The sequence below is a fragment of the Cygnus olor genome, chromosome 11 (assembly GCF_009769625.2).
Source record: "Cygnus olor isolate bCygOlo1 chromosome 11, bCygOlo1.pri.v2, whole genome shotgun sequence".
In the NCBI taxonomy this organism is placed as follows: domain Eukaryota; kingdom Metazoa; phylum Chordata; class Aves; order Anseriformes; family Anatidae; genus Cygnus; species Cygnus olor.
In genome coordinates, this window is record NC_049179.1 from 22,206,779 (window position 1) to 22,221,292 (window position 14,514).

Here is a 14,514-nt window from a genome sequence, read left to right on the forward strand (position 1 = left end):
AAACAAGATGGAAAAAAAGCCTGTAGGGAGAAGTCTTGTGTTATGGGAGTCTTGTTGCTGGAGTCTTGTGTTATAGGAAATTGAGTCTACTTCATAAACTAAATTAAAAAAAAAAAAAGGGAAAGAAAAAGTAAACGGTGAAATATCCTCTACTTGTAGAATGTGTTGTGCTTAGGTAGTTCTTGTATTAGTTCCTTAGGGTCTCAGACATTCCTTCTCTTGCTTGGAGGAAGAAACAACTGTATATGTTTATTTCCTAATTGTAATATTTGTGTATGGGAAAGATAAGACTTGTGGTTTTGACACTTACACTAGTTTCTGCTTTTAGGGGGCAATGGCAGTGATTGGGTGAAACTCTGGGTGAGAGGAGGCTATCATTATTATCATAACCTGCGGACCAAAGAGGGAGGATGGGATGAACCAGATGGATTTGTGCAAAATGACACACAACTGTCACGGGAGGAGATACAGGTAGGGTAGAAAACATGCGCTATTTTTCTGAAAAGTTGAAGTTCCCACTGTTCCAGTCCTTAATGCAACTCTTAAGAGGTAGTTTCAATGCAATAGTAATGTTAACAAGCTTTGTAACTCATTTAGTTCACTGTGCGTCAGCAGCCTTTGCGTGTAAAAACTCCTTGTCCTTTTTCAGAAAATTTGTCCTGTTGGTAAAGGGGTACAGGACTGTGGTGTTGCTGTTTATTGAAAGGCAACTTGGAAGTTTCTCTTGAGCGAAGTACAGAAAGCTACTGTAACATCCTATTTCTTGTATCAGAAAGCTACTGTAACATCCTATTTCTTGTATCACCATTCTTTCTTTCTGGCTCGTCCTACCATAACACTTAACCAGAGCACCATATCTGGTGTCACTGCGGCATACAACCGAGAGCAGTTGTGGCTGGCCAACGAGAACCTGATTACAAAACTTCAGGCTTGCTGTCGAGGCTATCTTGTTCGCCAGGAATTCAATTCCAGAATGAATTTTCTGAAGAAACAAGTCCCAGCAATCACTTGTATCCAGGTAATGATTTCCTTTAATTCTGTTTCAAACTAGTACTCATCAGTTGCTCTCTGTACACATGCTTATTGACTGCTTCCGTTCACTTAAACAGTTGTAACTCAAAATTATCTCGACCTCATTTTGCAAATTATCTAAAGGCATTTCCTCCCAAAGAGTCTTTGTATAATTTACTTTTCTATTTTATATATGAGCAATAAAGTCTCCTTAGGCAGAACTGCAGAGAGAAGAAAAAATACTTGAGGAAGCTTTACTTACTGCTTTATTATCTGATTCTGTGTTTTGGGAATAGGACAATATGAAGTATGCCATATGTCTTTACGTTGATAATACCATGGGATGAATAATTACTGTGATTCCTAATGAATTCAAGAGAAGCAACATAGCTTTCAGTATGCCTGGGTAGAGTCTCTTCTCATTTATCCAGGGATTTGGAGAATTGAGGGCATTAAAGAGATGGTGTGATTATTCAGCATGAAGTTGGGCACATTTACAGGCGAACAATGAAAAAAATCTTTCTCCGGTGTTGTAACTGAAATGCGTGCAAATGAAATACATGCTTTGCACCCTATTAACACTTTGAGTTGTGTATGTGTGTTTGTTCCTGCCTAAATAGCGCACACGCTCTTTCTAAGTATTTAAATAATAACATCCAACTCATTAAAATAACACTCTCTCACTTTAAGTGTAGTCCAGTCCCTTGCCTAACTTCTGTTCTAAGAATCAGTGGTAATGAGTCCACTCTAAAGGCTTATAATTTTACATCGCTCTACTTTCTAGCAGCAGCATCTGCCACTTGGCCCTGATGTAGAACAGTTTATGTGAATTTGATTGCATAGTTACATACCAGCTAGTATACTATATACTTCTCTAACTGTGTTTCTGAAGGCCCAGGCTCTTCACAGGGTAAGTCTCTCATGGTTACAGTTGGTGGAATAAATAGATAGTGCTTCACTGTATATTTTCTACTGTATCTGTCTCTCGTAAGATAAGCATGTCTCCATTACATTTTACTTAGCCAGAAGGAAAGTTGGAAGCTGAGCAGCAGAAAGAACCTCAGGATTATAATTACTTCTCTTTAATTTGAAAAGTAAAGTAAGCATGTGTTTTTTCTGTATTCAGTCTCAATGGCGTGGCTATAAACAGAGGAAAGCGTATCAAATCCGTTTGGATTACCTCCGAGCACACAAGGACCAAGTAGTGAAGGTAGTGAAGGCTCTCTGCTGATTCACTTACTTATTTAGAAACCTTTTGGGTAGTTATCTCTGTGGAAAAGTCTTGTATCTGACTTATTTTGGTTACTTTTCTATAGATTCAGTCAATGACCAGGATGTATCAAGCCAGAAGGCGTTACAGAGATCGTCTGCAGTATTTCAGAGACCACGTAAGAGGCTGTCCTGTTAAATGAATTCAGTATTTAACATTTTTACTCTTCCCTGAACAAGTTCAAATGTTGTTTCTTTTTACATCCTAGATAAATGATGTTATAAAAATTCAAGCCTTTATCCGAGCAAACAAAGCACGAGAAGACTACAAAACCCTCAGTAAGTATTGCTAAGAGAATAAAAATAATCATAGCATGGTTTGCAGTGGAAGGGACCTTAAATTCCAATCCCCCTGCCATGGGCAGGGGCACCTCCCACTAGACCAGATTGCTCAAAGCCCCATCCAGCCTGTCCTTAAACGCTTCCAGGGAAGGGGCATCCACAACTTCTCCGGGCAACCTGTTCCAGTGCCTCACCACCCTCTGACTAAAGAATTTCTTCCTTATATCTAATCTAAATCTACTCTCGTAGTTTAAAACCATTAGTCCTTGTCCTATCACTACACTCCTGGCAGAGAGTCTCTCTCCAGCTTTCTTGTAGGCCCGCTTTAGGTACTGGAAGGCTGGTATAAAGTCTCCCTAGAGCTTTCTGTTCTCCAGGCTGAACAACCCCATTTCCCTCAGCCTGCCTTTATAGGAGAGGTGTTCCAGCCCTGTTGTCAGCCTCACGGCTCTCCTCTGGAGTTGCTCCAACAGGTCCATGCCCTTATGATGGGGGCCCCAGAGCTGACCACAGAACTTCAGGTGGGGTCTCATGAGAGCAGAGTAGAGTGTAATGTGCCTTGAATCTCCGTTTGCAAGGGATATCGCTAGTGTGATGTATAACTTCAAGACAGTTAAGAAGATCAATTGGGATGAAGTTGGTAGGATAGTTCAGGGAGTAGGTAGTTCTTGAGACTGAAGGAAAACTTGATTCCAGATATTGCTTCTGCTGCTGAGAAATGGAACCACAGTTAGTGAGGTAAATTCAGCAATGTGGACTACCGTAGCCTGATAGTTATTTGATTCTTTACTGTTCAATTCTGTCATGATTTACTCAAAACAATAAATTACAGATGTTGTCAGAAGGTGACAGGCGGTGTTATTTTTTCCCTGGCTTGGTTGCTTCTTGACATGCTATTTAAACATTGATAAGACCTGATGTTTTCTTTCTTGTTTTTAGTTAATGCTGAAAACCCACCTATGGCTGTGGTTCGGAAATTTGTCCACTTGCTTGATCAGAGTGACCAAGATTTTCAGGAGGAGCTTGAGCTAATGAAGCTGCGTGAAGAAGTTGTAACCTTGATCCGATCCAATCAGCAACTCGAAAATGACCTCAATCTCATGGACATCAAAATTGGGCTGCTAGTGAAAAACAAAATTACACTGCAGGTAGGAAATGTGCTGATGAGAGACCAACTACAGAATGAACTGAGCCCAGCGGCAGTTAGCGTGGAGAGCTCCTGGCCTTGGGTCTCAGTTGCTCTGACCCAGCGGAAAATATTGCCCCAGACTTACAGATTTTACTCCCAGTAAGTTCTTACTCCATTCCACTTATTTAGTATGTATCCCTAGAAGGACATCTGTAGAAGAAGAAACAAGACCTGAAGCATTACAAAAAAAAAAAAGGCAGAAAAAAAAGGCAGAAAAACACACAAAGAAAATAAAACCCACACCAGACTATATTGACCCAATGAAAACAACAGATTGTATGTTTGAAGGTTTTGAGAACTGTTCTGTTGCTCATTTTTGGTTAAATCGGTTGCACACAAGCTTACATATTTTAGTTTCTCTTACTCTGGATGCTATAGCAGAGAGGGAGGTGATTTCAGAGGCTGGAAATAAGCTCATGCCACTTGGAGCTTTTGATTAAAGGATGTCCCCTCTGTCACTTCGCTGACAATTAATTTCAGTAAAAAAAAAAAAAAAAAAAAAAGGTCTCCCTGATACAGCAGTGCCTTTTATTCAAGATGAAGTTCCGGTCGGCTTTTCATTTGGTCCTGAATGGCATGACACTAGCCTTGTCCCAGTGTGAAGTCTGAATCATTGTAGTAAAACTCATGTCTGAAGGAGGCTCCAGCTCTTGGGCCAATATCTGCAGCAAAAAGCGTCATTGCTCTCTGAGTATGTAGACGTAGCTAAATATAAAACAGGATTTTGAGGTTTAAAGCCGAATTTAAAAAGAAAGATTTTCTCAGACATTTTTAGGATGCTACCAGCTCTGATAGTAATTGCTGCCAAGGGCGACTAACCCTTCTATGGTTCTCAACAAATTCAGAAAGTCAGGAACAAACCAGAGAAAGCACTGCTATAACAAATAATGCTCTACTTCGGTAGCCCTTGACACTGTATTTCCACATACAAGCAAGTGGGCTCTCAGATGCATTTTTTTTTTTCCAATATTGCATGCTATTAGATATTTAGAGTGGAATCTGTCCCTGTCTGTTCCTTCCAGGATGTTGTTTCTCATAGCAAAAAGCTTACCAAGAAGAACAAGGAACAGCTCTCTGACATGATGATGCTGAACAAACAAAGGGGAGGTTTGAAAGCTTTGAGCAAAGAGAAGAGAGAAAAGCTGGAAGCCTATCAGCATCTGTTCTACTTACTTCAGGTATGGAGAATCTAGTGCTGGTAGAGCATTCCTCTTTTCATAGAGGCTTACGTGTTTTGGCAGAGTCTTTGCTTATACACTATTGTTTTGAACCATCGTAGTTCTTTATGATACTGGCCTTCGTGGACTCGTGCGCTAAGCATTTTTTCTTTTTGTTACAGACTAACCCAACCTACTTGGCCAAACTGATTTTCCAGATGCCTCAAAACAAATCCACAAAGTTCATGGATTCTGTCATCTTCACATTGTATAACTACGCATCCAATCAGAGAGAAGAATATCTGTTACTGCGGCTTTTTCAAACAGCTTTGCAGGAAGAGATCAAGTATGTGGTGGCATGTGGCATGGCCTTGCTGTCGAATCAGTTTTTGCAGCTTCTAGAACCGAGGCAGTTTTCACACGATGTCTCATGCTCCTGCGCAGATAATGCTGAGCTGTCCCTGAATTCTGCTCTTCCCATTTCACATTAGTCCTTCTTGTAGTCTAGAAAGAGGCTTGTCCATTAGGAATGAAGCCTTTTCCCTAAAAGTGAAATCTTTTAGTCAAGATTTCACTGCTCGACAAGGCAGCTATTTTCGATCCAATGCAAAATCTTCCTAAAGAGTTCAGATTAGAATGAATTTTAATGTCTACTTACAAAAACTTCCAACAAACTGCAAACTCAGGCTTTACAAGCCAGGGACAGAGCTAAGGCTAAGCTCTCTGGATTTTCAAAACGCTGATGAGAAGGCTGAAAATGAGAAACTTTATTGTTGGCATTTTTATTGACTGTCAGGCTTAGGGACTCTGGCTGTCCTCAGGCATATTTTGGTTGGTCAGTTGAGCCTCAGGAGCTTGGTATTATGTGACTTAAGTTCTTTACGATGCGGCGTTGCACAGCTTGCTGTGAAGAAGAATGCACATGAAGTACTGGAGGAGATTACTTTTTAAGCATTTTAAAATGTGTTTTTTAAATATGAAGATGGTATGTGCCCTGAAACAGTGCAAAAAAAAAAAATCTCTTCTAAAGTCAGGTCATGTTGAGAGTAGTTGTTTAGGGAAACGCAGATGCTCTATTCTCTTTTGCTGTATTTACCGTAGTTATATACTAGGAATGGCTTTTGTTACGTGCTTATTTTTAAATACTGAAAGAAACCTGCAGGTCTTTTTCTTCTGCCTATGTAAAACATCCTTTATTTCCTTTATATTTTTGCATTCTGTTCTCTAATAGAGCATACAATTGGATTTACAGTAATTGTAATTGACATGTCTACTGGCAAGTCACGTTGGAATTCCTAGATGGTGGTCATAAGGTTCCTTGCCTCATCTGTCTTGAGAATTGCTGCAGTATTATTCTTACATAGTGTTGCAGTTTATTGATGTATTGAGATTTTAGTACAGAACCGTCATCTGTTTCCTGATGGTGGTGCTAAGAAGCTGTTGTGGTTTAGCCCGGCTGGCAGCCAAACACCACACAGCCGTTCGCTCACCCTCCCCCCTCCCTCTCCGGGATGGGGGAGAGAAACGGGAAAGTGAAGCCTGTGAGTTGAGATAAAGACAGTTTATTAAGACAGGGAAAAGAATAACAACAATAATAATAATAATAATAGTATTAATAGTAATAATGTGTACGAAATAAGTGATGCACAATGCAATTGCTCACCACCCGTTGACCGATGCCCAGCCTATCCCCGAGCAGCCGGCCACCCCTCCACCCCGGCTAGCCACCCCTATATATTGTTCAGCATGACGTCAGATGGTATGGAATACCCCTTTGGCCAGTTTGGGTCAGCTGTCCTGGGTCTGTCCCCTCCCAGCTTCTGCTGCATCCCTAGCCTGCTCGCTAGCAGGACAGAGAGAGGCTGAAAAGTCCTTGGCTTGGTGTAAGCACTGCTCTACAACAATTAAAACATCAGCATGTTATCAGCGCTGTTCTCATCCTAATCCAAAACATAGCACCCTGCCAGCTACTAGGAGGAAAATTAACTCTGTCCTAACTGAAACCAGGACAGAAGCATACCTAAAGCCAGTAGAATTACACATACCTTGTACTTGATATTGATTCTTTCTTCTTCAGATCAAAAGTAGACCAAATACATGAAATTGTGACTGGGAATCCTACTGTTATTAAAATGGTGGTAAGTTTCAACCGTGGTGCCCGTGGTCAGAATGCCCTAAGGCAGATCCTGGCACCAGTTGTGAAGGAAATCATCGATGACAAATCACTCAATATCAAAACTGATCCGGTGGATATTTACAAGTCTTGGGTCAACCAGATGGAATCTCAGACTGGTGAAGCCAGGTATGGGAACTGTCACTACTGTGTTTTTCTAAACGTTGTCCAGCTGCTTTGCATTGCTCTGTTAATCATTTCTGTTAATCATCCATGGCTTCACTGTGTGCATCTGTCGAGCTGATGCTGTCTTTTCAATCTCCTCAAGACGGCTTTCTTCTGAAAGTTGTAAAGATCACGTACTGGTGGTGCTGAGAGTGTTGGAAGGGAATATCACGAAGATGGAAGGAGAAATTCTCTTTGCCTGTTTTGAATCGATAATTAGCTATGAGATGCCTTTTAAGCTAGAGGAAGTCATAGGAAGAAAAAGTAATTGAGAATCAGTTCCATGTCAGTCTTTGTTCATTCTTTTTTTTAACGTACTTTAAAAGAAGGGGGAAAAAAGCATATGAAGTAAAAGCCAGCGCTCTCAACACAGCACGCTGCATGAATTTTTTATCACCTTAATGTTGAAATGTGCAGCTTGCTCTTTCACCAATTTATTTGCAACCTGAGATACTACTTTGTCACAGATGGCACGTTTTTTTTTTTGGCCTAGTGCGCGTGTTGGTATGCTGTACGACAAGGTATAGTTTTGAGTTAGCTGGGTCTTTTCTCACAATGGCCATTATAAGGAGAGCAGAGGAAATGAAAACAAGAAATCATTAGCTCTTCCAGTGCCTGGAACGTTAATTGAAGGTAATGCACAGCTCTTGACAGACAGTGAATGTAGGCTTGTTTCTGTGTCATGTGAGAAATTCTGCCTAGCACTAACAGAAATAGGCTAACCTGAGGAGTACTCACCCTCACGTTTGACTTTTTCAAATAGCAAACTGCCATATGATGTTACACCTGAACAAGCTCTAAATCATGAAGAGGTAAGGACCCGCCTGGATGCCTCAATCAGAAATATGAGGACGGTGACAGACAAGTTCCTGTCTGCCATTGTTAGTTCAGTCGACAAAATCCCGTAAGTCTGGTGTACCATAGTTTATCCTGTAGAAGTTATTGGTGTTGGCTTCATGCTTCTAGCAGTCTTAATTGCCTCTTCTTTCCTTTGAAGTTATGGAATGCGTTTCATTGCCAAGGTACTGAAAGATTCCCTATATGAGAAGTTTCCTGATGCTGGTGAGGATGAACTTCTGAAGGTGAGGAGCTGAACATTTTGTCAATAATTGTAAGCCAAATTGGCTGCGGTAAATGCATCTTGTTGTTATCCTTTGTTGGGTGTATGTGTGGAGAGGAGCGTATGCAAACCTATATACAGGTTATTTGTTATTGTAGATATAAAATGTCTTACATTATGTTTTTGATTTTTAGCTTCATGTGTACGTCGTCTGAGATGTAATATAACGTCAGAAGGAGGCATCCCATTGCTTCTGCTTTGCTTTTAGTATCTTGGGCATTGTGTCCTTTAGGTTTCTTGGGGTACTCTTGCTCCTGGAAAATAAATCTTGGTTTTGCTGGTATGATCAGAGCCAGCTGCTCTTTCCTTAAAGAGACAATGTCAAGGTAAAAGGTCTGTATGCAAATCTGTTATTCCTAGTTACCTTATCTAAGATACTCTAGTATATTTTAGCAGCAACATACAGTGTTGTTTTTCGTGATGTCTGGTCAATTTTGCGTTTTGCATTTCAGTAGATGTGGAGAATGAGAAGAATTCTAACAGTAGACACTCCCAGATGAGTATAGCTTTGTGCCTTTCATTGAAATTTCTTTGTTTTTATGGCTTTTTGTAATTTTGAAGGTCTTTATGCCTGGGAATGCTTTGCTTGTAGATAAAACAGTTTGGATCTTAAAATACTTGACAATGTCTCTTTAAGCTTCTCTGCCTCTGCTTCATTACGGAATAATTACCAATCTGAATGCTGTTTTCTTCTCTCTTCTAGTTCTGTGCTTTCCCATTCTGAGGCATCGATTCTTTCTGTGCAGGTGAATTAATTTTTTCCATCTGTAAATCTAGGTGGAAAACTGCGGTTTTTATTAATCTTTGTGGAAACAATGTAATGGTCCACATGAAAGTCAAAACTGCAGCTGTGTGCAATGACTGCTTGTAGATTTGTTAGGACCCAAAGCTAGCTATGTAATACCGTTCTTCTCCCCCTGTAAATTTAAATATTATTAATACGGTTTCTCTCACAGATGTATTTTCTTATGACCAGTAGTAAACAGCTTTGACTGTTGTAATCCTGTGATGTCATCTGGGAGAGTACAGCAGGAGCTTGCATGAAACAGTTGTCAGAAACATGACTCTGAAAGCAGTTAATAATTTCCTGGGCTGCTTAGCAATGGCTAGGCTTTTTCTCTGTTTTCAGCTATTTCTTCAGTCCTCTGATCTCTACTGTGCATTCAAGTCACATGTCAAGCAGGAGAAGCCAAGATTCTGTGACCTGGCCCTCTACAAATTTCTGTGAACCACCAGAAAATACTAGAGCAGGCGGTGTGAGAACTTTTGCTTTACATCAGCGTGCTGGACTAATTCCTTTTCATTGCTGGAAGGACTTTAGGCAAAATACCAAAGACAGGTTACAAGTATACGTATGAGAGTATGAATAATGGGACATCTTTATTTTTGGTTCCTTGAAGTTCATTTTTATTGCTGCCCACATTTAATGAGGTAAATTGGATTTTGAAATGTCCAAGGCCATTCATCTTCTATACCTCTGAGTTTCTTACCTCTGGATTAAATGATTTCTCAGTTACTCTCACTTAATTTTAAGTGGGAGTCTATAGCTGAAAATGTTGCTGTTTTATACGAGTTATTCTGAAAGAGAAAATGAATTTGTAGAAGGGGTGGAAAGTAGCTGCTATTTTCTCAGTTTAACTCCTTGGTTTACAATGCTTCTTCACTATTTTTGATTTGTTGGAGACGGTCAATTCTGCACACATCTCTAAGAATTAGCTCTTGTTCCTTATGGGACGGCAGTACCAGGTTCCTCTATACTATGGTCGTTCTGCCCTCTGTTAAACTAAATCGTTTAATTCTCATGACAGACGGTCGTATGCTCACGAGTAGTTCGTTGTAATCTGTAATATTGTCTGTCTATATATGTTTTTATAGGTTAAAATATAAAATCTTTATGCGTAGGAGTATCTGCAGCTGTATTGTCCTGGAACTAGTAGTGCTCAGTGTTCCCTTTTTGTGTTGACTGTCCTACTGCATCTTTATATATAAATGCTAGAGTCTTTGAGATAGCATGTGCTTGTATACAGCAGCACAGTAGACCATTTATCTTGGAAGGGACCTACCGCTTACAATAAAATAATTTGCCAAAACTCATTTGGAGAAGTTTCAGTAAAATTCACCAGGGGTCTATACCAATTTCTTGATCTGTTTCTTCTCTGCTCAACTTTTCCTAGATTGTTGGCAACTTACTCTATTATCGCTACATGAATCCAGCCATTGTTGCACCAGATGCGTTTGACATCATTGATCTTTCAGCTGGAGGTCAGCTGACCACGGATCAACGCAGAAACCTTGGTTCAATTGCAAAGATGTTGCAGCATGCTGCATCCAATAAAATGTTCATGGGAGACAATGCACATCTAAGCATCATTAATGAGTACCTATCGCAGTCGTACCAGAAGTTCAGGTAGAAGACTTTAGCCAATTTAAGTTGAGAAGTGTGGTGGGGATAATGTTGCAAATAAAAAGGGATGAAAATAAATATTAAATGTGATAAATTCCATCCCTGTCAAATATGCAGTTTGTTGAAAATAAGAGATTACACCTCAGACTTCCGTAAGCATCAGTGATAATGCCAGGTAAAATGTGTACCTGGAATTTACGAACAATACATAGTATATTAATGAGATTGCTACCTCAGGTGTTTTTTGACTTGCAAGTTTCTAGAATAAAGGTTCTTTTCTGTGTGTTTATTGTGACACTATGGCCATGAGCAGCTAGAGTGGACGTGCATTCTTTCCTGTATGAACCCTGCCTTCCTGTGAAAACTAAATGGTGCTTAGGAATAAAGCAGGCTGGCATTTAGCCGTTCGTGTAGTAAAAGAAGCTTTTCATTCAAGAATTGTCATCTTACACCTCTCATCTTTTGGAAGAAAGAAAACTCGAGATTGCTGGGAGTGAGGGGTGTAACTGCAGCAAAGACGGGATGTGTGAACAGGGTCACGTGAACCATAGACCTGTCCTGCTGATGCTGAAAAAGAGCCAGCGCCCACCTGGCCAATAACAACAGTTGAATTTTACTAGGTTACTTTTCATGTAATAAAGTAAAGCCGACCAACTGTAGCATGCTATAATGTACCATAGTTTAAAGAAGAGTGACTTGGGCTTATCAGGGGGAGTTGATGCTCTTGATAGGTCTGTGACTTGTTCTTCTTTTCTCCTCTTCTTTTTTTTTTTTTTTAAAGACGTTTTTTTCAGGCAGCCTGCGAGGTCCCTGAATTGCAGGATAAATTTAATATTGATGAATATTCTGACTTGGTGACTCTCACTAAACCAGTTATTTATATTTCTATTGGTGAAATCGTCAATACACACACTGTAAGTATACATCAGCTGCAGTTGCTCCTTGTAAGTAGTCCTCACAAAAAAAAAATACTGCTTCTGGTTGAAACTTGAAGTAACCAAATACAAAAATGAAAGCTGTCATTTGATTATAGTGTACAAGAGCTTATAAGTTCAGAGAATTCAGTAATTTGATGGTGATTTTTTTAAAAATTATTTCAAAAGTAGGTGAGTATATGATAATGGCACAATTTTGAATGGTGATATTGCAGCTTTGGAGTTTAGCCAAGTAAGATCTTTTTCTAAAATATACTAGTGCAAAGTCATGTAACTTTTCTGTCTAGAAAAGGTTTTATGATTAGCAACATAAATGTTTTTTCTGTTCATCTAGCTGCTTTTAGACCATCAAGATGCAATTGCTCCTGAGCACAATGATCCAATTCACGAGTTGCTGGATGATCTCGGAGAAGTTCCTACAATTGAGTCCTTAATAGGTGACCTATTTTATTTTACCTAAGAAATGTGTGATATTACCTTGGATGATGTGAAGAAGTGCAGTGGTTTTTTTTTTTTTTTTTTTTTTTTAAAAAGTCACCGTTGGTATTCTTGGTTATCTGGAAGTATGTGGTCTAAAAAAGAAGCAGAAGGAGCAGCAAATTTGTCCAGTTTATTCCTATGAGTGCAGAACTTGTGACGCTGAAAAAAAACACCTCGCTTCTTTCATTTCTTTCTTTTTGTCCCCACTCCCCTCACCTTGCACCACTCCTGTTTCTAGAAGATGGACAGAAACTTAGAAATGTTGTTTGTTCCCTTACGTTGGAGCCATTTCTTTGCGTGTCCTAGCTTGTTTGCAAAGATTTATCATCTGTTCTGGAGATCTTTATGTTCCTCTTCAGAGTTGAGTAATAAATATATTAAACAATATGTGTCCCTATAGCAATCTGTGGCATAACTTTTTTTTCCATCCTATCGAGTGTTTTCTATACACTGTTGAATGTTTGATAGAGAATTTTATTGTTTTTTCTCTTTTTTTGGGCTGGAGGGAAGAAGAAACTAACCTCACTGTTAATATCTGTGGAAATTTTCTAAAAACACTACCTGAGCCGCACAGTTCAATTCTTCATGGTATAACAAACTGAAAAGTTGCACAAGCCTCTCCTTTCTTGGTTTCTATGTTGCAGCTCTGGTTTCTATGTTGCAGCTAATGGGAGCGTGAAATCTGGTCTGCTGGGCTTTGGGGACGGATGGACACAGTTTTTCTGAGAGGATGCAAAAATAGTTAAAAAGTTGCTTGTTAAGGAAGGTTGGAACCTTCTAAAGGAGTAATTGCTAGCATGTTTTCTTCTGAGCACTCACAAAACAGAACGTAAGAAGTGTTATCAGAGAGAACCTAAACCTTGAGTTTAACTAGAATTTACCCTCCTTCACCATTTCATTTCTCCTGTGTGTATATGATTGCTGTGGTTAATGTCTCAGTTTAATATTTCTACAGCCCTTTGAAAAGGGGGCATAGGGGGAGCAAAAAAGCATCCTAACAACTGTTCTGATGAAAATTCAGCTACAGTTGGAACAGGTAAAATTCCTTTTGACAGGACAGCTTACTTTTGTTTATTAGGAGAGTACAAGCTTGGTCGCCAACAAAGGTTTTGCTTTTCGCTTGGAAAATTCATTCTAGTGAGGAGGTGGTCAGAAAGACACATTGATATTTTAATTTATGAAGTATTTTGGCCAGCTACTCTTCTTGGTAGAGTGAGATGCTGAGATACAGTGTATAATACACATGCATCACCCTTAAGGCATATACACTAGAGATTATGTGGTGCCTTTCTGGTGTGTGTAGTCTCTCAATTTGTGAAGAAAATGTCTGTGATACATTGAAGGTGTTTTCAAATGCTATTATTGCAACATCTTTTGACAGTAAAGGAAACAATGTAGTTTTTCTAAGGTCTGTTGTGTAGGGGAAAAAATGCAAAGCTGTAGCAGTCATGAACATAGAGAATGATGTAATATATAAAATCTTTTTTCACTTGACAGGGGAAGGATCTGGCAATGTTAATGACCCCAACAGGGAGATGCTAGCAAAGACAGAGGTTTCTCTCACGCTCACCAATAAATTTGATGTTCCTGGTGATGAAAATGCAGAGATGGATGCAAGGACAATTCTGCTGAAGTAAGTGAAGGATAATCCACCCAGTATGTTTCTCAAGAGAAGGGGAAGAGTAGAACCTGAATTTTCACAGCTAATCTGCATGTGAAAGTAAGAGAACTGAAGTTTAAATCAAGCAAATGCGGTACTGTTACTCAAAATACGCTGAACTTGTAGACATGTCCTTTAAATGCTGTGGCTTTTAAACTTGTTCTTGCTAGTCATTTGTCACTGTAGAATTTGTCGCTCTTTAAAAGTGTATCTTGGATGATTTCAGAGGGGGAAACCTACCAAAACAGAAAATACTCCAGTTCTGAGCAAGTGCGATGGCAGCAGTTGGATTTATTTATTGTAAATAACCCATAGCGTCCATCACAATTTACTTTTAACTCTGAGGTCTATTGATGTAAAATTAAGATTGCCTATGTAATAATGCCCTTTGTGTATGTTTTCAATAGAATACATGTGACGTAAGGAAATACTATGTGTAACTGAATGCTTAGCATATGTGATGCTGTACTGCTGAAATTGCTAGTTCTTACGGAATGTGCTGATTTATATAGCCTTTGAGCAGACTACGTCTTTATCCTGTTAGCGAAGTGGAAGACAGCGATAGCGTCTATGTAGCTGAGCGAACTCATCTAGTGGGTGATGTCCCTGCCTATGACAGGAGGGTTGGAACTAGATGATCTTTAATGTCCCTTCCAACCCGAGCCATTC

At 39.5% G+C, this 14,514-nt stretch overlaps 1 protein-coding gene across 4 annotated transcripts in view; it reads left to right on the forward strand.

Moving 5' to 3' along the window:
• Nucleotides 1-13,900, forward strand: part of IQGAP1 (IQ motif containing GTPase activating protein 1) — a 63,779-nt gene extending 49,879 nt beyond the window's left edge. For 2 of the 4 annotated variants that reach the window (XM_040570208.1, XM_040570209.1), the window contains 15 exons: nucleotides 329-471; nucleotides 848-1,018; nucleotides 2,138-2,221; nucleotides 2,328-2,399; nucleotides 2,490-2,559; nucleotides 3,502-3,710; nucleotides 4,774-4,929; nucleotides 5,091-5,254; nucleotides 6,986-7,210; nucleotides 8,010-8,150; nucleotides 8,244-8,328; nucleotides 10,541-10,773; nucleotides 11,552-11,684; nucleotides 12,040-12,142; nucleotides 13,683-13,900. In XM_040570208.1, the coding sequence (XP_040426142.1) occupies nucleotides 329-471; nucleotides 848-1,018; nucleotides 2,138-2,221; nucleotides 2,328-2,399; nucleotides 2,490-2,559; nucleotides 3,502-3,710; nucleotides 4,774-4,929; nucleotides 5,091-5,254; nucleotides 6,986-7,210; nucleotides 8,010-8,150; nucleotides 8,244-8,328; nucleotides 10,541-10,773; nucleotides 11,552-11,684; nucleotides 12,040-12,142; nucleotides 13,683-13,822 (2,129 nt within the window). In that variant the 3' untranslated portion in view covers nucleotides 13,823-13,900. Of the gene's footprint in view, nucleotides 1-328; nucleotides 472-847; nucleotides 1,019-2,137; nucleotides 2,222-2,327; nucleotides 2,400-2,489; nucleotides 2,560-3,501; nucleotides 3,711-4,773; nucleotides 4,930-5,090; nucleotides 5,255-6,985; nucleotides 7,211-8,009; nucleotides 8,151-8,243; nucleotides 8,329-9,069; nucleotides 9,113-9,495; nucleotides 10,452-10,540; nucleotides 10,774-11,551; nucleotides 11,685-12,039; nucleotides 12,143-13,682 lie in introns of those variants that run through there. The other 2 variants (XM_040570211.1, XM_040570210.1) reach the window with 2 other exon arrangements.
• Nucleotides 13,901-14,514: the final 614 nt, after the last annotated feature.